This window comes from Cetorhinus maximus, chromosome 26 (assembly GCF_964194155.1).
Source record: "Cetorhinus maximus chromosome 26, sCetMax3.hap1.1, whole genome shotgun sequence".
Classification (NCBI taxonomy): Eukaryota; Metazoa; Chordata; class Chondrichthyes; order Lamniformes; family Cetorhinidae; genus Cetorhinus; species Cetorhinus maximus.
The window spans coordinates 15,950,628-15,976,091 of record NC_135904.1 but is presented as its reverse complement, the minus strand read 5'-3'; the positions used below and the strand labels follow the sequence as shown (position 1 = coordinate 15,976,091).

Here is a 25,464-nt window from a genome sequence, read left to right as displayed (position 1 = left end):
CAGGTAGTCAGTGCCAGTGTGGGAGATGGATGAGGCATCCGGTATCCCAGCTAGGTGCCCATCCATCAATGGCAAGCAAGGAAGTCCAGAGCGATCTCACGTCACATATTAGCTGCTTGTCGTCTTTGCGGGTTCTTCTCAGGGTGCTCTGCATGATGGCAGCAGCTCCTCCGCCCCTCTGCCAGTGACCGTGGCTTCTGATGACTGGGGAGATGCCAGCTGTGGCACTGGCTGCTCCCTCCCAGGCAGGGCCAGCATAGGGTCCATCGGCCAGAGGACAACTGCCAAGGTAATCAAGGCCAACAAGAGACCAGAGTCAGCAGGCTGCCTCAAATGCCACTGCCAGTGAGGGGGGGGCAGGCACCAAGACATAGCACTCGTACACATAAATTTAAGGCAACATGAGCGCAAGAGGTCATGGGTGGTCTTCTGTTCTGTAATGTTTTGCTTATGTGTACCGGTGTGGGAATGAACACCAGAGATGGTAATGTTACTTTGGGGACAATTTTCTCCCCATCGGGCAGGCCGGTCCAGAGCAGGCGCGGAGCTGATCACCACCCGCGATCAGATGCGCACTACCATTTTAGGTGAGCGGGCCAATTAAGGTCCTTCCAGCGTGACGTGCACCCGGAAGCGCTCAGCGCTACCTGTGCGGGTTGGAGGAGGAGGGAGAGTTGGGGCTGCGTTCTTTTGCACATGCGAATGAAAGCTCCGAAATCTCCCTGAGGCAGCCCCGTGCCTCAGGTGGATTAAGTTCAGCTCAAAAGATGTTAAAAATAAAAAAATTAAATTATTCAGGCATGTCCCCTCATGAGACAGTATCACATGAGCTGGGACATGTTTATGAACTTTAATAAAAATTTTTATTTAGTTTATAAACTTTTCATAAAACCTCATCCTGCTCGTGGATGAGGTTTCATGAGAAATGTGAAGGCCGCCTGGGTTTAAGGTTGGACGGGCAGCCCTGATAATCACTTTAATTAGTTAATTAATGGCCTTTACAGGCCTTTGACAATTCGGCGGACGCGCAGCCGATACTGGTGCGTGCCTGCTGAACTGAAGATCGGAATGATGTGCGGTGACGTCGGGATGCACGGCTGATGTCATTTTACGCGTTGGTGTGCGGGACCAAACGGAAGATTCTGGCCTCTGTTTTGATTGTGAAAATTACATAAATTTTGCTTTTGTCGTAATGGCCTGAGTATGTTTCACCTTTTTTTGGTGCAGTGTACACTGGTGTGTAATGCTGGACATGAGTGGCTCTATACTTTATTGCACAGGCACTGCGTGGGCTTTGGGTTCAAATGAAAGGGTCATTTCAGACATCCTGGATGGAGGTGGTAGCCCTGGCATGAGGTGGAAGCAGATCTTTGGCAGCCGAGCTGAAGGAGCACTGGATCAAGGGGTCCCTGGTGTCCCTGCCTCCCTGAAGGATACAGAAGTCTGCCTCCACGCCCTCAGCATTCTCCTCACTGTGTTCCTCTTCTGACTCACTACTGGATTCATCCTCTGTGCCACAACATCCCCTTCCTCCAGTGCCAGATTGTGGAGAGCGCAGCATGCACTCGCTATCAGTGACACCCGCTCTGGAGGGTATTGGAGTGCTCCCCCTGAAAGGTCCAGACATCAGAAGCGAATCTTCAGAAGACCTATGGTCCTCTCTATCACCGCCCTTGTGGAGACATGACTCCTTTTATAACACTGCTCTGCCTCTGTTCTTGGGTGGCGGAGAGAGGTCATAAACCCTGGAAGCTGCACTGGGACACCTGGCCTCCTCTCCCTTCTGCCCCTCTCTTCCTCCTCAGAGGAGGTGCCTCCAGCAGAGAGCACAATCCCTATTACCAGGATCACAGAAGACTGTCTGACACCTGGGATGGTCACATGGTCAAAATCCTGCAGGGGCCTTGGAGGCACCAATGAGTCCTGAAATGAAGTCGTCAAGTTCAAATACGCAACCAGCAGCAAAATATCTCCCAAACTCCTCACCACTCACAATGGCAAAGCTGGTGGCCCTTTTTATCCCGCCCTTGGATGAGTTTTTGAAAAATGTGGGCTGCCCGCCTGCCCGTTTTGTCCGTGCGCGAAATCGCATGGGCAACGTAAAATCGGGATCAATTGGGTTTTAATGGCCTTAAGTGGCCTTTTAATTGATGGTGGGCCCAGCTCTGACACCCGCACACACCCACTGGCCTGAAGATTGCACGCATGCAGGATGACATTGGGACGCTTGCCCAACATCTTCTCACGCTATTTTACACCTGATTGGGTCGGGCGCGTGCCCGCCACAAGGCATAAAATTCTGCCCAATGAAATAGGCAGACTTATGGCCATGGAAGGGGAGATAGGGGGCAATCACACTCAACGTGCATACTTTTCAGCAAGGTTCACTGGATATACAAAATTATTCTCAGTATGATTTACTTCCACACTCTGCAATGCAATTACCTAGCTCCTTATCTAATTCCTAAACAATACAAAGTTGCTAATAGAAATGCAAAAAGTTAATTCAGTGAAACCTCTTCCATTAGCAAAAGTTAATAAATATGGGTGCAAAAACGCTTGGTGCAAGTTAATACAGGGCAGGATTTTCCTGTTGGCGTATGGGGGCAGGCCCCGCACGTCCGTGAGTAAAATGACGTGCGGTGATGCACAACGTCACTGCGCACCATCGTGATATTTCGCTGGGCAGGCGCGCAATGATAACCGATGCGTGCCCGCCATTAATTAGCAGGCCACTTAAGGCCCTTGACTCTCCAATCGACACCAATTTTTCAGTGCCCGTGCAACCTTCTGGTCGGTGCACAGGCACAAGGGGCAGGCGGGTAGGGCACATTTGTATTAACCTCATCCATGGATGGGATAAGAGGGCTCACTGTGGTTGCTAGTGTGCACAGTCAAGTATTTATTTATGAAAGTTTTTGAAACTAGCCTGTGTGATCTGCAGTACTTCAAAACACATTCCAGCTGCTTTTTCTGGACTCTCAACCTTCACGTTAAGCACTCTGCAGTGAGTGAATCTTTTCTGGGCCTTCAGGTTTCAGGAAGTCTGCCCTTAGCCTAGGAATGGGAGCTGAACTGTCCACTGGAGGCACCTCCTCTGAGGAGGAAGGGAGGGCTAGAAGTGGGATGAGGCCAGGAGTGCACGTTCAGCCTCCAGGGGAGCCATCTTTGGGAGGACAGGCGCAGGCACAAGGGGCGCAGGGCTAAGAGGTAGTCCAAGGCGGAAGGGGCTGCAGAAGACGCCACTATCCTGTTGCCAGGGCATACAGGCGGCGAAGCAGCTACCTCAATATGTCTGAGGTGCAGTGCCGAAGGAGGCTCCGTCTCTCAAGGGAGACGGTCAACTATATCTGTCAGATGATAGGGCCTGAGATCTCCGTTAACTGTGTGGGCGGACACCCCATGCCAGTGGCTCTGAAGGTCACAGCTGCCCTCAACTTCTATGCCTCTGACTTCTTCCAAGGGTCAGTGGGTGACCTTTGCGGTGTCTCCCAATCAACTGTCCACGCTTGTGTCAATCAGGTTACAGGCGCTCTATTCAGGCGTGCTTTGACCTTCATCCACTACTGTTGGGACCAGGCAAGCCAGATACAGCGAGCCAGATGCTTCGTGGCCATTGCTGGCTTCCCTCGCGTCCAGGGTGCAATAGACTGTACACATGTGGCCATCAAGGCGCAGGCAGGTGAGCCCAGTGCATTCGTCAACAGGAAGGGCTTCCACTCCATGAACGTGCAGATAGTGTGAGATCACAGGATGCTGATTTTACAAGTCTGTGCAGGGTACCCAGGCAGCTCCCACGACGCCTACATCCTCAGACACTCCCAGGGCTCTTCAGTGCTCCAGCCCGGCTTGACGGATGGCTGCTAGGTGACAAGGGCTATCCCCTCAGAAGGTGGCTCATGATGCCTCTCTGCCATCCAAGAACAGAAGTTGAGCAGCAGTACAATGGGTGCCATGGCTCCACAAGGGCTGTGGTGGAGACAACCATCGGTCTTCTCAAAATGCGCTTCCAATGCCTGAACCGCGCACTCTAGTACCCCCCAGGTAGTGTCTCGGTGATAGTGCCTGCATGCTGCGCTCTCCACAATCTTGCGTTGGAAAGGGGGGACGCAGTGGACGATAAAGGCGTCGGCGCAGAGGCTGCGGCTGCACACGATGAGTCTGAGGATGAGCATGCACAGGTAAATGCTGAGGGGATAGGTGCTGACCCAGGCATACTCCAGGGAGGCAGGGGCACCTGGGAGGCTTTAATCCAACGAACTTTCAGCTAGCACACCACAGATGGGCCACCAGGACAAGCCTGGGCTGTAGGTTCAATACTCGACACCCGAGTGCAAAATCTGCCAGGTTAGGAACAGTCACTAAGGGCCTCATTAATAAAGCTGAATGTCCAACAAAGCACTCATTACAGTTTTGGAAACCATACACATGCAAAAGAGGCACCCTCAGCCTTGGTGACATATCTGAATTTAATATGTCAAGCAAACCAACTTATTCAAAAAAATAAATGAGAAACAAATTTGCACTAATTGATTAGTGCAAATTTAATGCAATTTGCACTAATCAATACTCGCCTCTCATTTTCAGGAGGAGAATGCTCATAACACGGCAGAGCATGTAAGGACTGGTGGCGGCCAGGCACAGATCGCCATTCTTAGCCGCTTCGAGCAGGAGGCCCTTGATCTGGAGAGGCACCATGCGCCAAGGTCCGCTGGTGTCGGTGAGGCTGGGGTGCCAAGGCCAAGTATTTATGCCCAACAGTGAGGTCAGCATTGTTCTCCCAACAGCCATAGCACTGCTGAATGTTAATTGATTTAATTTTGCAACATGGCTTGACCATTGGTTATGAAAGGATGAGCGCATAATGACCCGGGGGTCAGGGATGCACTTTGTCATTGTCTCCACGTTAACTGATCCACTGTCCTTGTTCTTCCTTTCAGCATCATCGGAGCAGGGCCGGGAGGAGGAGCAGCAGAGGCCCCCTCTCACACCTGGGGGGCCTGAAGTCTCACCAGCATCGCACCATTTCTGCGAGGCAGGCACCAGTGCAGATACTAGCACCCCGCTGAGAATTCGAACATCAGCTAGTGTCCCGGGGCACAGTGGTGAGGGCACTTCTCAATGGCTGGAGGAGCTGGCAGAGACAGAAGAGTACCAGCAGTCAGAGAGCTGCAGGGGACCAGGCACATGCTCAGTCGGTGCCTGATGCTGTGCCTCTGGAGTCGTCCGCAACGCAGCAGGTGCAGGAAATGCGGCCGGATGTGCAGGAGCATCTGGGGGAGATACATGAGGCTATGCTTGGCTTGGTCTCCGTGGTGGAGGAGTCTACGCGGACGATTGCTGAAACAATGAGCCACATGTCCGAGTGCCATACGTCCTCCATGGAGAGTGTGGCAACTCTTATGGAGAGACTACTCCAGGACACCCATCAGGGGTTCCTGGGGATGTGCTCTGACCACTGTAATCCCTGCGCATCTTGGAGATTGCTTGACTTGCACAATCCAAAGTAAAACTTGCAATGGTGTTCTAATTACATCATAAGATCCAATATTTCAAATTAATGAGATCTCTTCCATCTGCCGACATTGCCAAAAGCTCAGCAGCTGAAATGGTTGCAGCTGGGGGCATGTCAGAAACGCAGCCGGAAGCTCCTGACCATCATTTTAACCAACCATTTGTCCCATTCCCACCGAATGGACAGGCTTAAAATCAAGCATTCCAGTTCTAGACATAATATTATAGTTAATACTAAATTGTTTGCTTTGACTGAATTAATACAAGTTGACACATCATCAGTCGCATCATTTGTGTTAAGCTTTAAACAGTCATACCAATTATGTATCAGATCTTTAAACCTAAAATACTAATTCCAGATATAAAATTTTTAAAAAGGCAAGAACTTTTGTCTTTATCCTCATTTACCTCACTTTGCTTTCTTTTCTTTGTGAATATAAATCTTATGAATGTGTCTTGCAGAATTTCTTGTTTGACCAAGAAATGCCACAGCCTTTTAACAGGAAAGGTGGAATAATGTCTTGACCTGAAATAAAATAAAAAACAATAGTATTTTTTGTACATTTAACCATAACTAAGCCAATAAATTCTCAATCTAATTTTAGTGAAAAATGTTATTTACCTCCTGCTACCAGTAAGTTTATTTTATCTGGAATTTCATATTGAGAAGTGAATTGCAAGGTAGCTGACTAAACATTTCATGTAAACGCATCACTAGGATCACTGCGTTAAGCTTCAAACAATCAGGACCAGGAACCCCGTCTTATTTTGCCTTCCCTAACATAGGATGCTGAGCCCAATTGGAGCACCCCGACAACAATCAGGCTGAGGTCATCTAACTCAGCACAGTCCACGGTCAAACTTGGTGTTTGCTGGCTTACTTGTCTCTGACATGCATTGAATAAACTCACTGAGCCAATTGGGATTCACTATTGTAATGTTTGAAGCATAATTTAATGTAGATTTCATATTACATAGCACTCAAGTTAACAAATAAGGAAAGAGGTTTGGCATCTTTTGGTGGATGAGTCATTAAAATGGCCAGCTCAGTGTTAGCAGGTGCTGAAGGAATCAAATAAAATAGCTAGAGGTGTCATTCATAATTCTAAGCAGATAACGTTGAAGCTGCATCTGACCTTGGTAATATTGCGCCTGTAGTTTCACTTCGGCCTCTATATTTCAGAAAAGATACAGGATTATTAGAAGGCCAGAGAATTATAATGATAATTCCTGAGCTGAGAGCATTGAGTTATGAGGAAGGATCATTCTCCCTGGGACAGGCTTTGGAGACTTGTTAGATAAGTAAGATTTTCATGCGTATGGAGAATTTGGATCCAGCAAATTAAATGCAGATTTTAACTAGAACTGCCCTTGGGGTGATAGGGTTGTCTCATGATGAGAGGCTGAGTAAATTGGGTTTATATTCTCTGGAGTTTAGAAGAATGAGATGATCTCATTGAAACATACAAGATAACAAGTGGCTTGACAGGGTAGATACTGAGACAATGTTTCCCCTGACTGGGGAATGTAGAACAAGGGGACACAGTTTCAGAATAAGGGGCCGATCGTTTAGGGCCGAGAGGAGGAGAAATGTCTTCAATCAAAGGGTTGTGAATCTTTGGAATTCGCCACCCCAGAGGGCTGTGGATGCACCATCATTAAATATATTTAAGGCCGAGATAGACGGATTTTTGGTCTCTCAGGGAATCGGGGGGGTTTGGGGAGCAGATGGGAAAGTGGAGTAAAAGCCCACGATCACACTGAAAGCCAGAGTAGGCTCTATGGTCTGTAGGGTTTTCTCCTCCTTCAATTTCTTGTGTTGTAACCTCAAGAGAGGACTACTTTTCTATTTCTTTAGCTAACCATCTGTTGTTCAGATCTTCTGATCAGCGTTGGAACCACTGCGTCAGATGCTGATCAAACAGAAAACTGTGCACTTATCGGTTTAAATAAAAAATGCCAAACTTCCCATGTAGCATGCAGAAAAATCCCCTCAGCGCAGGAATCCATGCAAAGACCTGCAAAGAGGATCAGTGCAGAAGACACACCCCTTTTATGGCACTAGCTGTTGTATTCTGATCAATGTTTAAAGGTCCAGTCTTTTAATGAATGAGTGTGGGTTAATGAATAGATGAGTGAATGGGTAGGTAGGCGAGATGGGTAGTCGGATAGGGGGATAGTTGGGTCGGTGGTGGTGGGGGGTTAGTTGGGTCAGGTAGTCAGGTGTTTGAGGTGCAGTCGGGTCGGGGCGGGAGTCGGTGTCAAGGGCTAGTCGGGTGGTTGGATTTGGGAGGGTGTGGTGGTCGATTGTGCAGTTACCCAGGTGTTAGACCAGGTTTAATCTGTCTAACATTTTCTGGGTTAACTATCCAGGTAAGTCCCGTGGATCTGTCCGAAGTTATGGAGGCTCCTGACCAGCAGGGAATTGCTCTTTGGAAGCTTAGACCTCCTGAGCAATTCCCGTGTACGTCTGTGCTTCAGGACTTCCGCAGAGTCCAAACATGCATCTTCTGTCATATGTCTGGTCTCCCACGATCCGGAGACTGGAAGATTTGGGCCTATGATGAAACAGTTTTCAGCAATTATTTGATATCTTGTGACCTTTGTTTCTTTTTCAAAGGATTTAGGACAATAAAATTTAACTCTCAAACAACATGACTGTTTTCAAAATACATACTGATGAAACAGGTAATCAGAGCTATCATAATACTTATTTGGCCTTCTCAAAAACTCCTCTGTTATCTTTTCTGTTTGCTCCCTTACTTGAATGGAGTGTTTTCTGGTTCAAGCATTGCTTTGTGCCGCAGAATGGCTGGTCCACCGGATGCAGAGAAGTCACTAGGGTAGGTGTTAATATAGTTTGGTGGTGGACCTTCAAACTGTTCCATTTTCGCCTTAAGTAATTGTTGCCAGTTTTCTAAGGTCTTAATAACAGCATTACCCAATGGTGAAGTCACTGGGAGATCTGTGAACAAAGAAAGACAGTTATTCTGAAGAATACAAAATTGAAAGTTGCTTTTTAAAATTGTATTCACTTCTAATGTAAACCTCAGTCTAACAATATTTTGCTTTTCAAAATCAAGGAGAATACTGTCAGGGTGAAGAAACCTAACTTTATTACTCCTAATTTTTGAATGTGATTTGACTTTTTGTTAAGCGGTTTAATTTACACTTTGTAAAATTACGTTTTTATTGTCAAAGTAATTAACTATTGCATACCTCTTTTAATTTTGCACCTTTTATAAATTTCTTGAGTAAATGCAGAGGAATTTCACCATAGCATTTCAACAGGGGGTGATAGAAAGGAGAGACCTGGGAGTGTTTGTGCACAGGTCTTTGAAGGTAAAGGGCAGATGAACAAAGCAGTTAGTAAAGCATATGAGTTCCTGGACATTAAAAATAGAATCAGGGAGATGTGCTAAACCTATATAAGACACCAGTTCCACCCCAGCTGAAGCATTGTGTCCAATTCTGGGCACACTTTAGGAAGGACATAAAGACTTTGAGTAAAGGTACAGAAGAAATTTACTAGACGGTTTCAGGGATAAGGGATTATAGTTATGTGGATAGACTGGAGAAGCTGGGATAAAAACAAAAAACTGCAGATGCTGGAAATCCAAAACAAAAACAGAAATACCTGGAAAAACTCAACAGGTCTGGCAGCATCAGCGGAGAAGAACAAAGTTGACGTTTCGAGTCCTCATGACCCTTTAACAGAACTGTTGAAGGGTCATGAGGACTCGAAACGTCAACTTTGTTCTTCTCCGCCGATGCTGCCAGACCTGTTGAGTTTTTCCAGGTATTTCTGTTTTTCTTCTGGAGAAGCTGGGACTGTTCGCCATGCAGCAGGGAAGGTGAAGAGAAGCTTTGATAGAGTTGTATGTAATCATGAAGGGTTTAGATAGGGTAAATAAAGAGAAACTGTTTCCATTGGCTGAAGGATTGATTGCCAGAGAGCACAGTTTTAAGAGCAAAAAAGAGATGTGACTTGAGAATACTTCTATTTTTTTTTATGTAATGAGTGGTTAGGATTTGGAATGCACTGCCTGATAGGATGGTGGACATAGATTCAATAGTAATCTTTAAAATGGAACTGGATAAATACCTGCCAGGGAAAAAAAGTGCAGGGCTATGGGGAAAAGCAGGGGAGTGGGACTAACCCTTCGACAGAGTTGGTACAGACATAATGGGATGATGGCCAATTAACAGCCAGCCAGCATGAAATGCGTGCAGAAAAGCTCAGTGCCGCTGGGTTGGGGGCAGGAAGAGAGCGGGAGACAATGTTACTGCGGGCATGGGTGAGCGCTTCCACTGAGCTCCGTGAAGGCACGCAGCTGCCTCAGGGAGCTGCAGACCTTCAAATAATAAAATAATGCACAAAAAAGCTGCTAGTTCAAATCTGAATCCTTAATTAGAACAAATTTGTCGAGGGCAAATTTTATTTGACTTTTAGAACAATGAACTGTACATCATTACGGAAAAAGTTTTCTTTCCTTCCCCAAAAGAAAAATTCAGAGAGTAATTTTTTACCCAAAGAATGAAGAAAAACTGATGCGTTTTACACCTGATTGGATTTCTTTCCCCCTTTAGAACTGTCAGTGGAAGCTATGGATGCCCAGGACCACATATTTCAGTATGCTAGTAGCCTATTATCCTAGCCACATAAATCTTACATTACTAGATTTCTGTAGACAGAATTGAAAGTTTTCAAGTTACAGCAGTTTTCAAATTCTTTGTAATTACTAAAGGTTGCATTTGGATTTTGGCAAGATTAAAACTAGCAGTTCCTTTATGGATTATAAATGTCTGCTACATTACTATGAAATAAACACCATTTTAAATCTGCTCCTAATACTTCAAGTTCATTTACTTATGTATTAAATTATGTTAAAAAGTTTACACCTGTCCTTAAATGTATAAGAAAAAAATTATATAGCACAACTACAGATAAAGTATTTGAAATCTTTTAACAGTTCAGTAATAAGAGCCTCCACATAAAACTCTATTGTAATAGGTTAAATATTAGTTGTTCAAGAATTGCAAGTAGTAAACTGTAAAAGCTTTTTTAAATTTCAGATTACGGTTTAGTTTCAAATGTAGGATGATTTGTTCTAACTTTTACACAATAGGGAGAATTTTCTGCATGTTGGGCAGGAGCGGCCCACCCAGCGTGATGCACAGCCGGTAACGCTCAGCGCTACCTGTGCTGGCGGGGGGAGGAGGGAGAGTCGGAGCCTGCGCTCTTTCACGCATGCACGTGGAAGAGCACAGAAATCTCCCTGAGGAACGGAGCTACCTCAGGGAGATTAAGTACATGTTGAAATTTTTTAATAAAGAAAGATAAAAATTATTTACACATGTTCCCTCATGTGACAGTGTCACATGAGCTGGGACATGTTTGTCAATTTAGCAGAATTTATTTATTGATTTTATTAAACCTTCAGGAAACCTCATCCCGCCCGTGGATGAGGTTTCCTGAAAAACATGAAGGACGCTTGGGCTCTTTGCCTGCCCACCAACCTTAAAGTTAGATGGGTAGCATTGATAACTACTTTAATTGGTTTTTTAATGGCCTTAATAGGCCGTTGATAGTTCAGTGGGCGTGCAGCCGCCTCTGGTGTGTGCCCGCTGAACGTAATAATTAAATGACGCGCGCTGATGTTGGGACGCACGCCTGACGTCACCACGCATCATTTTACACGTTGGCGTGTTGGGCCCGACCCCGCATGCCAACATCAAAATTCTGGCCAATAGCTCAAACAATGACTTCAACAGAAAAGTATCGTACCTGCAAACTCCAATCCAGCAACAGGAAAGAAGCTTCTCACATTGTTCAGTGCAAGTTTGACCATTCCTAAGCGTATCAGTGCCCAACTGTAAAATAAATGCCAACGGATTTACCAGATATAAACTTTTTTCTTTTACAAACATCAACATTAGGGCTAAATTGGAGACTTCTAATTAGGTCCATCCTACCTGCTGGCTAACGCAAATTAAATAAAGAATTGGAACTTGTTTTTACAGATCCAATGCAAACAACAGAAGACACACGCGTGTTTTCAGTTGAGTCCGAGGGTCAGCCTGACCCAGCTGAAGCCATCTGGCCCTGGGAATCTCCTTTATAGCTTTGCTAATTCTTCTTTGATACATGCCAGCACTTAAAAGTTTCTTGCTCCAGCTCCACCAACCTTCCCCGATTAAGTTACAGCAGAGGTACAAAGCCTCACTGTTGTGCTCAACAACAAGATGACTTTTACTTTACATTCATGCATGAAGCCTCTGGAACATTAGCATGTCCCTACCTTCCTTTCTCCTCATTGCTTAAACCCTAATCGTTGTCAGTGGAGAAGCCTAAGAAATAGGCAGCGTATCAAGATTCACAAAATAAGTGATTGATATCTGGTGAGAGCATCATTTACTTGTATTAAAAAGGGGGAAATACTTTGAACAGAAAGAACTCCCCAACACTTGTTTCCCTCAAAACTGAAGTATAATTTTATAATTTTATGAAATATACACATTCTATAAACATAACAATTTTAAGCAGTTAAACAAACAATTCTGCAAGTGATTTGCTGTCTATTTGTTTATTATGTATAGATTTAAATATTGCAGGGAAGTGGTTGTTCCTGCAAAAAGGATCCTTTTAACTAACCTGTAAGAGTTAGGATCTGAATGCTCTTGTAGCTGAGTGTCAGAAATAAAAGCATCATCTTCATCATCATCATCATCACTAGGGATACTTTCATCTGAGTCATACATAAATCCACTTTCAGATGGAGGTAGGAACGGCTTAAAGGACAAGTACAACAAGGGGTTAAAATAGGATTAGGTGAAGAATTTTGAAAACAGATGGCAAATAACAATATCTGTGCTTTCCTGGTTAAATTCAATAATGATGCCTTTAATTAACTCTTTGCTCTATTATTTTGCAGCTGTTTTTATACAGAATTTGTCAGAGACATTTGGGCAGAGAAATAATTTGTGTGGTGCCACTTCTAACGCTATGTTGGTAGCGGACCGCAGCAGCACTGCCTGGCCCGAGGGAATGGAGTGCTAAGCAGGTTTACCTTTATTATGAGAAGGCTGAAATATTCAAGATATGATTAATTCAATCAAAACATTACTGGATTAATAAATTACCAACAATACATTTTAAATATATAGCTCTTACCTTGGCTACAAAATAATCCCACATACTGAGCTCAGGTGGAATAAATTTTTCTTTGTATGACGGTCTCTCTGCAGGTACAGGCGGTGGTGTTGAAGTCTCCTTTACAGGTCTGCCAGGAACCAACATCTTCATGTTAAATCTCCGTCGATATCGATCAATGTCCTCTGGAGGAACTGTTCAGAGCAATGTGATAGACATGCTGAGAGAAATCTTTGGCTGTGTGGTTGCCTTTATAGATAATAATGGCTGACCTAAATGCAAATAGCTCAGTTTAGCATTATCCACTAAAGATCCTTGGATTAATAGTCCAAAAAAAATACAGACTGGTGGCTCTGTACTGGAGATTCAACTGGCTTCGTTAAAACTTGACCAGAGTCATACTCAAATATAACACAAAAGGTCTAACATTGTCCTAACTATAAATACTGTTTATTTCAATCCCATTGACAGAATAAATTCAACATTAAGCAAAAAACATAAAATAACATTTCAAATGAAAAGCATCAAAGTTAGCAATGGTTCCACACAAATCTTTGTTCAAGTGTGAAAGGAGAGCATACATTGATTAGTTAATGTAGGGTTGAGCTGAAGCTCAATTAGAATCTTTATTTTGCACAAATTCAAAATTCTACTCAAATACATTTGAAATTCATTTATATTGCTTATATGAGTGCCGTCTCAAAATTTATGTCAGTTTAAAAATAAACTTTGAAGGAGTTTTATCAACATTTCCAAGTCGAAATCAGCATTACATTAGTAGTTACGCCTTAAATTAACGGACAGTAAATTTGGATGGGCTGTCAAATCTGCATTTGACCCAATACAGCCAGTTTTCCATCAGGCAAGTGGTGTTAAAATTACCCACAGTGAATTTTAGTTTACAGATCACAGCAAAATTGCATTTGCTATAAAACAGCAAGGTTAGATAATTCTGTTAATTCATTATAGTTCTGCTATTATGATCAAGCACTGCTAAATCTCTCAATTATGTCAGCCTTGCACTACACTCCAAATCATGTTATTTTTAATCTCATTATGTTAATTACAAAGTGGTATCTTTTTTCTAAGATGTTTAGCTAGATATTAAAAGCTAATCAATAAAGCGTATTCTTACAATAAAATGCAGCTTTGAGATTAGACACCAGCTTTAGGGAAGTTTAAACCTGTTACCATTTTTCTGAAATGTAGCTTTATTTACAGATCTACAGCATTTTCAGGAAGAGGAAAAAGAAGAAAGTTACTTGCAGGGCAAGAGAAGTCCAAAACTGTAAAAAGCACACAAAACTCCACAGCAACCAACACTGCCACTCACCATCCAGTCCTGGTGTGTGTTGTGTCCCAGTCTCACAGCTGAGAGACATAGGCACAGCAACAGGGTCTGTCTTCAAGGCAACATTTTGATCCAATATTGGTACAGCTGAAACATTTGGTTCACCTGCACCATAAATTAAGTTTTTATTTAAAAATAACTGTTGCTGAAATTTGTATGGCAGTTAATTCTGGAATGGTGGTGCTGGAAAAATACTTCTGCAACGGGCTTTATATTTACCAAACATCACTTGGTAACGGAAGAATTTGAGTTTTAAATGACAAATATATCCAATAGTTTTACAGCAAATAAAGCTAAACAACTGTATCCTTTTAAAAGGGAACCTTAACATTGTCAATGGTCATCTAATCAATAAATACTGCTCATTATTGAGGGATGGGGACTGGGAAGAGTATTGCTACTCTAATTGCAGGTATCTTCATATTGGAAAAACATTGAAAACTCACCATCGCAGATGTGACATGGAGCCTACAGGCATAGAAAGTTGTTAAGTTTTCTACGTAAAAGAATTTCTTAAGTCAAAATAAAGTGCAGAGCTCGCTTTCCCAAAAGCGTGAAAACAAAATCTCAAGAACTATAAAAATGTTCAGTTATAAAACATTCAACATCATCAATAGTGGTGTAACAAATGAAACCTAATAAAAATCATAAAACAATTAAGAAAGTAGCAACATTAATGGATCTCCCCCATACTGAGAGTACATGAAGCAAGGGAGTACAGAGTAGGCTGAACATGACCAATATTAATCTGGATGTGGTGCGAAAATCAAAACCGAACAATTTAAGACAGAACCCCGTTCCCCCCATTAATCTCAGTTTTAAAATTGGCAACTGATCTACCATCAATTACCTTTAGCAGCAGAGGGTTCTAAACTGTTATCACATTAAATGCACTATATAAATGCAAGTTGCTGTTGCTGATGTTTTATAGGAACATGACCTACCTGGTGTAAGTTCTGGCCTTTTTTTAGGTTTTATTATAGTTTTTGCACCTCCTCCAAATACTGCAGCCCAGGTTCGATTATTTAGTGGATGAGCAACTAATCGAAAGAGTTCTTTGCTATCTTGAGTAGCAAGGCCATGGATCAAAAGACTAAGATAGACACCAATCACTGCCTCACAAAGCAACACATTCAATTTGGGTTGATCATCTTCCTGAGCTGTTCCAAGAAGATTAATCAGTGATGAAACACCTGGAACAAACAAATGGTATATTTCATTAACTAGTCAAGCAGGAAGAAAGCATTCCAGTAGATTAATCAAGTAGGTGTCATCTTGTTCATACACATCTAGTTACCAAGAAGGGGAAATACAAGGTTTGCACTTGATTAAGTTTTTAACCTTGCAACATATTCTTCCATCTTACCAGGCCAATGTGAAGGTGAAGAATTTGGCGTCACATGCTCTTCGATGCTTTCAGTCCGCAGTCTACGTCTTTCACCTAACAGCAGGCCTTGATAAACCATTCCTGTAAACAGGTTTGTAGCTGTTTGACTGTTAAAAGAAAACCATAATTTTTAAAGAAGTCCTGCCTATTAATTGAAGGCAAACTTCTGTTATTAAATTAAAAGGTCAGACTAACCACTCCAGAATCACTCCTATATAGAAACCAATGTGATGATATTCATTTAAAGTCTGGTTATAGATTTGAATTGTCATTGAATAAGCTGGATCAGTCAATTGGATCTTAAAGATCATCTTTCTTTGTGAAGACAGCTTACAGTAAAACTGATTTAACCATTCTACCCCCACTATATAAGTTTGAAAAACATTGGTATAATGAACATTAGTATAATGAATACATTTACCTGTAGCTGTGGCTGTCACATAGAGATTGGTAAATACAGGCTGAGAGTGAAGCAGCCAAAGTGTGCAGAATGAAAACCTAATAGCAAATGCAATATGTTCAAAAGTTAAAGCATAGCTGGTGGAAACACTTCACATTGATTTAACTATGGTCTATATTGCCTTATCGTTTCAGAAGATATTGCTTTATTTATTAAATGCAATGCTTAAAAACAAAGTTAGGCACACATTGGAATAAAAGGTTAATGATCCTCAAGTATGCACAGGGGTACTGCTAGAATTTAACCTATTAAAACCATACAATCTATCTCTGCCTACAGCTAGTTTAGCCAGGAACAACCCACATATTAGTTTTTAAAAAAATTTTACAAGCCAACTGGAGCCAAGCGGGAAGAATGCCAGCTTGCAGTGACAAGGCAACCTTTCTCACACCCATTAATAAGCCAAACTTGTTGGGAAGTCAACAACCAGGCCCTTAAGTGCTACAGACCTTTGTGGCTCAGACATTGAATGCTAATTTCTCAGTGATGGTTGGCTTGACTGAAAAGCTCCATTGCTGACATGTCATCTTGAACTTATTGAAAAATATCTACTCCTGCAAAGTGGGATACGAATCCCACTAGCAGGTCTCTTTTTTCCCTAAAGATGAGCTCATAAATTAACTAGTGACTGTAACCAACACTATTAGTGTTTTCAAAGATAGCAAGCTATAATAAAATTGTTACCTTTTCATCCTTAAGACCTGGAAGAGGTGGAAAATTCATCTGGACCACCGTGTACAAGACATCATGGATGTGGTTACTCAAATGCATGACAGGGTTGGCTATCACAGTTTTGGTTGAAGCAATGCTTGCAGAAAGGAGGGGCAAAGTGGTAGGTAAAGGAAGTGGAGACTGAAGCTGTTTCACGGTAGTTTCCTATCAGATCAGTAAAATCAGTATTAGACATAATCATACGTGCAGCCATACATTAGTTTAACATTACACCCAAATGCTATAAAAGCTTCCCAGTGATACAGACTGGACACTCGTCATGGTGATGAAAACACAATGGAAAAATACTGATTCTATATTAATAACCTGCTTAGTAAATCCTATGTTGTACAAAAGTGACATAAAATTTGTTGTAAAATTCCATACAAGCAAAAAAAAAACTCTAGAAAGCTGACAGCCCCAAAAAAGAGCAATTGAAAAACAGCCCTTGATGTGGGTCTATGACTAATACCACTTTTCCAAGGCAACTGAATAGCCTGAATTCCTTTTTATTACTGAAATCAATGGACCTCATACATGGTATACAAAAAGATAGTGATAATGGGAGCGTGGTGAGCTATATGAAGGCTTAAACGGCAGTTATAGTCAATACTTAAGATGTATATTAATATATTTTTTTTAATATAAGTACATCGAAATGTAATTTTTACTGAGTTAGATTTATAACATTTTAAAAGAGTGAAGTGAGAAAGGAGCTGTATTCAACGGTGAAACTAAGATAATTGGATTGATCTTTTCCCAACATCCATTACGAACATACGAATTAAGAGCAGAGCACTTGGCCCCTCGAGCCTGCTCTGCCATTCAGTAATTCATGGGTAATCTGATTTTAACCTCAACTTCACATTCCTGCCTACCCCCAGTTACGTGAAATTATCTTGCTTTAAAAAAAATTACACACAAAGCCAAGAAATATCCAAGGTGGGGGAAGTTATAGACCAACTTCGATCAGTTTCATGAACGGTAAAGTCTTTACTAACTTGCTGCAGATGATGATAGTGCATTGCTTTGTACAGAGTAGTGATAGATGACATGCAACAACGTATCCACGAACATCTCTAAACACTGACATGGTCTGTTTGTACTAATATGCTAAAATAATCAATGGTAACCTCAATTACAATTATTAGATCAAGTAGATGGAAGCAGCCAATCCTGTCCAATGCTCACTAATCAAGGATGTTCCTTGTAAATCACTGGTGACAGTGTCTAACTGACAAAAACTTAGGATACAGCCCTAATGGTCTGTTGCAATTCATGAATCTGTGTCCTATCATGATCTAACACCTTCAGGACAGAAAAGAGGCAAAAGTATGCGTGGTGAGAGGGGGGATGGGGATGGAAGGGTATGTGAAATATCAGGACTTATCCACCAGTGACAGGGTTATCAATTTTCAAAAATCAGTTCCAGTGAGTTTAGCAAACAATACGGATCAAACCTCAGTGTTCTCACTCCAACGTATATTGTTCAGATGTCATATATTAAAATTCCTGTTTACTGTCTACAATGATATACCTTAAGTTAAGGTATATCACTGTTCATTAAGGTTCAAATCTTAGTTAAGAACTGAAATATATGTCACCAGAAAATTAATAGCATTTAAAAGATGTTTTTAAAACATGGGGCAAAGTTGGTTGAGTTTAGTTTTAAAGAAGTAATAGTAATGCAATTTAATGCAGAAAACTGTTATTTTTGGATACCAATCCTATGCAGCATCTAAAATCTGGTAATCTGGTTCACAGTGAGGCCATTCATAAATCTCAGTCTGGCCCCTGCCTGTATCGCCACCTGGAGATACTAATCTTATGGATGCCACATACATTTCCCACAGGTTGGCTATTCAGGTTTCTGATTTCAGCAACTTGCTTCTTTTGGATTTTTAAAGTACAGGACCACCAGATGTATCTGAAAAGGAGATTGTCGGCTGGAGTTGAGGGAAATCAATGCTATCTGCGCGAAGATGCTTTACTGGGAGATCATGGTAGGGATCAAGATGGTAAATTTACATTCAAGAGATGTCATAGTAGCACAAAGGCTCTACAGGATGCAGTGCTGGACCCTGACATCATATTAGGACACAATAGTGTCATGGGTGTTTCCCTCTATATCAATGGATGCTTATTCTTTAAACAGACATTGTAAGAATATAGCTATGTACCACAGGAGAGATATTGGGTTGAATTTTCCCAGCTCTTTGGAGGCAGATCTGCTGGTGAGGCCAGGAGCAAATTCTGAAAGTAGCGCGCAGGTTTTGCCAGAGGCAGGGTCACCTTGGCACTGGCTACCTGGTAGCAGCGGGTAGCTAATTAGCCCAATTAAGGACCCACTTGCAGGCAGTGAACATGCCACTGGGATCTTCCTTGGAGGCGGTGTCTTGGCAGGAGGGGCCATTGACACCTCACTTAATCACGCCAGCATGGATTCGCTGAGATGCAACATCTACACTGATAACCTGATATCTATGGTCATGTGTGATTCTTAATTTGTCCCAATGCTGCAGAGAGCACCTCCATTTTGAGGTGCACTTGTTGTTTCCTACCTGCCTCAGCAGCACCCCACCTCTCCTAGTGGGGCTGCCAGCCAGGCATCACAGAGGGTTGTCCCACTGGACCTCCCACTTCTCTGGTCTGTCTGCCTGCTTTAATTGGATTGGGGGGCCCAGAGTGGCTGCCTGATTGGTTGCGGTCTAAGGCAAATGTCTGCCATAGCCATTTTCAAGTTCCTGGCTTGGAATTGAGACCAACATCAGAGTCGCAGCCCAACCAGGAAAATTCAGCCCAATGGGCCTGAATTTCATGATGTCACAAATTGGCAAGGCCTCAGAGCCATTTTGATGGATGGGACTCCTCTGCCTAATATTAGTGAGTTGCGAAAGCTGAATTAACGTTCATAGGCAGGCGCCCAATTCCAGGGAGGGCTTGGAGGAGGAGGGTGTAATTGGCTGGGTTTGTGAGTGTGAAACTTTGCATTTTACAAGTGTGCTTCCACATAAAACAGGCAGCTGTACTGGCTGCTCATTTTCATAATGAATAAGAAATAGTAGTGGGAAGATCGGGGGTGAGAGCAAGAAGGCATGCTCAGTGCTGCAATTTATGCTACTGCCCTCTTCCTGTCAGTGAAGGCCAGGAAAATCAGCCCTGTTCTTTTTTCTTTAGGGGGAATACATGAGCAAAACAAAAAAAAGTGAAAAGTAAAAGGTCACACTTTTACACAGTATATGAGAATAATGTGTAATGGCTTGGAGTATAATATGTTACTTCAAATACGTTAGTAGGTAGGGCTTCTAGGTTAAAACCTTGTGGCTGTATTTCACTCTGCTTCATTTACTGAACAGCTCTTAAGTCTATTACCTGTTGTGATTCTTGTAGTAGAAAGATAAGTTCCATTCTGACTGAGGCTAAACCACCACCCTGAGCTCCATGCAAACTGCAGTAGCTTAGAAACACTCTAAGCAGAGCTTGATTTTTCCGCAGCCACCATTTTCGTCTTTCTGCATGTTCTTGCTTTGCTTGCAGCCTCCGCCGATCAATCTGATGCCTTTCATATGAAGCTCCTTCTATGTTCTCAGTTAACTCTTCCTGGTCAAATGAACTACTGGTCTTTTTATCTATTTCAATAGCAGAGTCTATAGCTTCAGTTTTATAATTGCAGATTTGATGCATAGCATAGATCTCTTTTTCTAACCAGTTGTACAGTTGAAATCGGAGTTTCCCTCCATCTACTTCATACCCTGTAGCTAAAGTCCTAAGTTCAGTCATTAGAATTTTTAAGCATGCTCTGAATTTTAACTGTTCTGCTATTACATCAACCCGAGAGTCAGGAGTGGAATCCTCTTTCAAAAGAGTTTGAGACTCCTCAGGAACACCTTTTTTCTCATCGTTAGCCATATGCTCTGTTTCTGAGTCTTTCATCACCAATCCACCGACATCCTTCTCTTCAAATTCGTCTTCTTTATCACCATCCCACTCAAGTTTCAGTGGTTCTTCAGCAAATGTCACTACTGGCTGACTCCAATCAAAGCCAGCAGCATTACTGGTGCCCCAGTCCAGACCAGAAGAACCTGTTACAGTCTGTGACCAGCCATTATCTTCAGTGCTTGCTCCATGTTTTGTAGCACCATTTTGGCCTTGTGCACGCAACCTGGAGTTTTCACTTTTGAAGGATGTTTTTGCTTTTGTCAAGACCTTTGGTATTTTAGACAGCACCTCAAGAGCCAAGACAGGGCAACCAACTTTAAAATGAGCATTTGCTGTGGAGAAAAATAACTTCCTCTCAATAAGGTTGATTTCGTCTTCACTGCTTTTCTCTGTTGCAAGCCCTAAAGCAGTCAAAGAGCCATCAGGGGAAGCAAAATGTCTTCGTATCAGCAAGGGGTGGGCTCGAAGATAATTGTAAAAGCTGAACACTACCGGGTTGCAAGATTTTATGAGGACTCCTGAAACATAACAGGAAAACATGTTTGTAGTGGTTAGTATTTAGAGTTAGAAGGCTAGACATAATCAGCTTGACATTCAGGAGCAACCCACCATGCAGTGCAGTTACCCTTCACACAAATGATGAGGTCCAAGGAGCCCCAGATATTAAGCCTTGGACTTTATTCCAATAGAGATGGCACTGCAGGAGGAGCGCCAATCAGATAAATGGAGGGAAATTTGGAATGCTGACAACGCAACAGTAAGTGATGGTCTTGCAGGGGTCGGTGCTGATCTCTGTGCTGGGCGAGAGGCTGGGGGGTAGTGGGGTGGGAGGGGGTTGAATGTGGATCTCGGGATGAGTGATCAGTGGTGGGAGGTGATAGCGCCAGCCAACAGCGGCCCGCATGATTAGGGCCTGGAGGTTTGGGGGTGGAGTCTGGGAGAAGGGAGATGGGAGGGTAGTGCCAGGGCCAGGAATTGGCCTTCACGGAGTAGGGAGCCAGAACCAGCAGCGAGCGGTGTTTTTGTTTTGCATGTGATCTTTAAGGCTGCTTTCCCCTAGGAGTAGCCCATGATGGTGCTGACTGCTTCGAGGCAAAACACAGTTTAATTTACACAGTTAATGGACATTTTGTTTGTCTTTACCAAATATGGTAGAGTTGAGCACTTCCAGTCAGAATTTTTGCATGCTGCCATCCTACCGTTTTGGGGACTTAGGAGTCTGCCTTATTTATTTAATTGTTCATGAGATATGGGCGCCGCTGGCTAGACCAGCATTATTGCCATCCCTAATTGCCCTTGAGGTGGTGGTGGTGGTGAGCTGCCTTCTTGAACTGCTGAGGCCATGTGGTGTAGGTACATCCACATTGCTGTTAGGGAGTTCCAGGGTTTTGATCCCTTGACAGTGAAGGAACGACAATATGATTCCAAGTTGGGATGGTGTGTGGCTTGGAAAGGAACTTGTAGGTGGTGGTGTTCCCATGCATCTGGTGCCCTTGTCCTTCTAAGCGGTAGTGGTCGTAGGCATGGAAGGTACTGTCAAAGGAAAGTTGGTGAGTTGCTGCAGTGCAACTTGTAGGTGGTACACACTACTGCCACTGTGCGTTGGTGGTGGAGGGGTGAACCTTTAAGGCGGGGATGGGGTGCCAATCAAGTGCACTGCTTTGTCCTGGGTGGTATCAAGCTCCTTGAATGTTGTTGGAGCTACACTCAACCAGGCAAGTGGATAGTGTTCCAACACACTCTGGATTTGTGCCTTGTAGATAATCGACAAGCTTTGGGGAGTCAGGTGGTGAGTTACTCGCCACAGAATTCCTAGTCTCTGACCTGATCTTGTAGTCATAGGCTAGAAATGTCCCCCCGTCGGGGGGTTGTGTGGGGGTGGGTGCGAACCCGATTGGGGACGCGCCACCATTTTACATGGATGGGTCAATTAAGGCCCGGCCAGTGTGACGCTTGCCCGGAAGCGTTGAGTGCTCCCTGTGCGGGCGGGTGGGGGCAGGGGTGGGGGGGGATTCCCATAGAGGTTCCTTGTGGCATGTGGGTGCATCAGGGAGATTTGTTTTAGTGCTAAAGTTTTAAATAAAGGTTTTTTCACACTTTTAAAACATGTCCCCTCATGAGTATCACATGAGCTGGGACATGTCAAAGAATAAATGTATAAATTTTGATTAGATTTTAAAACACTTCATGAAACCTCATCCCGCCCGTGGATGAGGTTTCATGAAAAATGCGAAGTCCGTTTGGGCTCTTGGCCTGCCGCCAACCCTAAGGTTGGACCGGCAGCTCACTAAATTGAATTAATTTGGTTTTAAATGGCCTTAACAGGCCGAACTGAAAATCTAAATGACACGCGGTGACATCAGGACGCCCGCCCAACGTCACCGTGCATCATTTTACGCGTCAGCGAGCGGGCCCCGCCCCCGTTCGCCAACCAGAGAATTCTGCCCATAATATTTATATTGCTGGTTCAGTTCAGTTTTTGGTCAATGGCAATTGATAGTGGAGGATTCATCAATGGTAATGCCATTCACTGTCAAGGAGAGGTGGTTAGATTCTCTCTTGTGATTGCCTGGCACTTGTGTGGCATGAATGTTACTTGCCACTTATCAGCCCAAGCCTGAGTGTTGCCCACGGGCGGGATATTACGGGGGCGGGGTGGGACCAGATGGATTGCCCCAGATTGGCAGAAGCAAAGTTGGCACAGAGACAATCTGCTTCATGCCAGCCTGCCCTACATCCATAACGCACTGCAGGCAGCCTGAATTGGACTGTGTGGGAGTTCCACCTCTCACTGGGGAGGAAGTCCAGCCCCTGGGAGCTGCCGGCCAATCCGACTGGCTCCATCAGGTAGCTCCATCAGTCCTGACAGCTCCAAGAGCGCATTAGTGGGTGCTGCTGGGACTGCAAGCAGACCCCAAGAAGGCAACCCATGGGTCCCGGAACTAGGTAAGTTTGGGGTCTTGGGCAGGGAGAGTTTGGGCAGAATAGGAAAGTGGGTGCAGGGGGTGGGGGGGAATGGTGTGTTTCATGGGAGCAGGCAGGTAGGAAGGATGGGGGGGTTACTATGTTGTGGGAGGGGGGGGGTGGGCATGGCTGCTGCCCGATCTGCAACGATAGTACTCCAGCCCCCACCCCCAACTTCTTTCCTGCCTTTGAAAATTATATATATTTTTTAAGATGGCCTGCACACCCCCGCCCGACTGTCTCCGCCAATTGCTTTGTGGACAGCATATTATCAGAGTCAATTGGCTTGTTAACAAGCCCAATTTACCCTTAATTATTGATTTGAATATGACAGGCAGGCTGCCGATTTCGGTGCCCACCCAGGAGCCTCCCCTGCCCCCCCCATGGGGGTGAGCACAGGAGTGGGCGGGGAAGTGGTGAGGCAGGCACCCACCCTTCTTTCGTGCCCCCTCACTGAAAACACACCGGCGGTCCCCGTAAAATGCAGCCCCAGGTCCTACTGCATATGGACACAGGCTGCTTCAATATCAGAGGAGTCGCAAATGGTGCTAAACATTGGGCAATGAGCATTGTGCCTAGTGCCTGAACAAAGGGTGCTATATGACTCAATTTCTAGGATGTCACTAAAATCTAGATACAAAAAAGAAAATCACCCAATATATGCAGATAAAGTGCCACATTACAGGGTTGGTAGAAAAATTAAAGTCCAAGGAATAAAATGGACAAAGGCAGCATAGATACGAGGTTGGCTGAGTGACTGATAACAAAGAGTAGTGTACTCTGCACTTGATTCTTCATACCTGGATGCTCTTCACTACCCTTTGTAGGTTGTTCCAGTAGTGTATCCAATGCTTTAGAGTAATCCTTCAGAGTCCAATGTGCAATGCTTCGCAAAAATGGATCTGGGTGCAGTTGGCTTGGTATAAATTCAGACCCATCTGCCTTACAGCCAAGAACTTTTTCATGAAGGATGGATTTACAAGTAGAGGATGTTTCATAGTCAGATTCATACAATCTTGCAATAACCATGGCCAATTGAATATCATCCATTTTTTCTAGACACACCTGTCAAGATATGGACAAAAACCCTGTCTTTGAATAGATTCAATAAAAACATGCACAAGCCCTGAGTAAATAATTATAAGTTATTGTACAGGAAAAATATTGTCCCGGCTCTTCCGAGGGGGCAATCATCGTCACATTGCTGCTCTGCTCAACCTTTTCCCCACCTCAACGCTGCTCTGCATTTCTTGCCAGGTCTTCTGAGCCTGGCTTTATCAGAAACTCGGAGCACAGTGTCCTTGAGAGCTCGTTGCAACACTGTAGAGTTGGGGGAAGACAGGACTCCCTTTTTTACAGCACCAGTTACTGTATGCTAAGTTTAACGGTCCAGTGTGAATGTCAGTGAATGGGTGAGTGGATGAATGTCAATGAATGTGTGAATGGATGAATGAGTAAATGGATAGGGTGGCAGGATGGCAGGTGGGTCAGGGTGCCAAGCAGGTAGGGTGGCAGGCAGGTGAGGTGGTTACGTGGGTGAGCGGGTAGGTCAGGGGTAATTGGGTCAAGAGGGGTAAGGAGGTTAGTCGGGTGGTGGAGTGGGTAGTCAGGTCTGGTTGGGGGAGTAGTCAGGTGGCCAGGAGGCAGACACCGGTGGGGGGGGGGGGGGGGGGGGGGGTAAATGGGAGATCAGTGTGAGAGAGTGATTGCAGGGGTAGGGTGGGGGGGGAGGCGTCAGTTGTGTAGTTATCCAGGAGTTAGACTAGGGGCAGAATTCTTACCTCGATGGCCAGGCGGGCCCCACCGGCTCAGCGGCGGGTGGGCGGGCGCGCAACCGAACCCCGCTGCCATTTTGAGTGGGCAGGCCAATTAAGGCCCACCCAGTGGCCTGCCCGACAGGAAGCGCTATGCACTTCCTGTGCAGGGGGTGGAGGGAATCCCCATCTGTCAAAGTGTGCACTGCTCCCTGAGACAAAGTCCTGTCG

General features: G+C 44.1%; 1 protein-coding gene across 4 annotated transcripts in view; it reads right to left on the bottom strand.

The window, feature by feature from the left end:
• Positions 1-25,464, bottom strand: part of dmxl2 (Dmx-like 2) — a 157,972-nt gene that overhangs the window by 37,840 nt on the left and 94,668 nt on the right. For 2 of the 4 annotated variants that reach the window (XM_078530216.1, XM_078530217.1), the window contains exons 23-34: positions 24,280-24,544; positions 19,949-21,033; positions 16,550-16,741; positions 15,827-15,903; positions 15,385-15,512; positions 14,963-15,211; positions 14,001-14,123; positions 12,689-12,861; positions 12,170-12,306; positions 11,303-11,388; positions 8,278-8,479; positions 5,923-6,040 (exon numbers count right to left, since the gene is read on the bottom strand). In XM_078530216.1, coding sequence (XP_078386342.1) covers positions 5,923-6,040; positions 8,278-8,479; positions 11,303-11,388; positions 12,170-12,306; positions 12,689-12,861; positions 14,001-14,123; positions 14,963-15,211; positions 15,385-15,512; positions 15,827-15,903; positions 16,550-16,741; positions 19,949-21,033; positions 24,280-24,544 — 2,835 coding nt within the window. The remainder of the gene's footprint in view (positions 1-5,922; positions 6,041-8,277; positions 8,480-11,302; positions 11,389-12,169; positions 12,307-12,688; positions 12,862-14,000; positions 14,124-14,962; positions 15,212-15,384; positions 15,513-15,826; positions 15,904-16,549; positions 16,742-19,948; positions 21,034-24,279; positions 24,545-25,464) is intronic. The other 2 variants (XM_078530218.1, XM_078530219.1) reach the window with 1 other exon arrangement.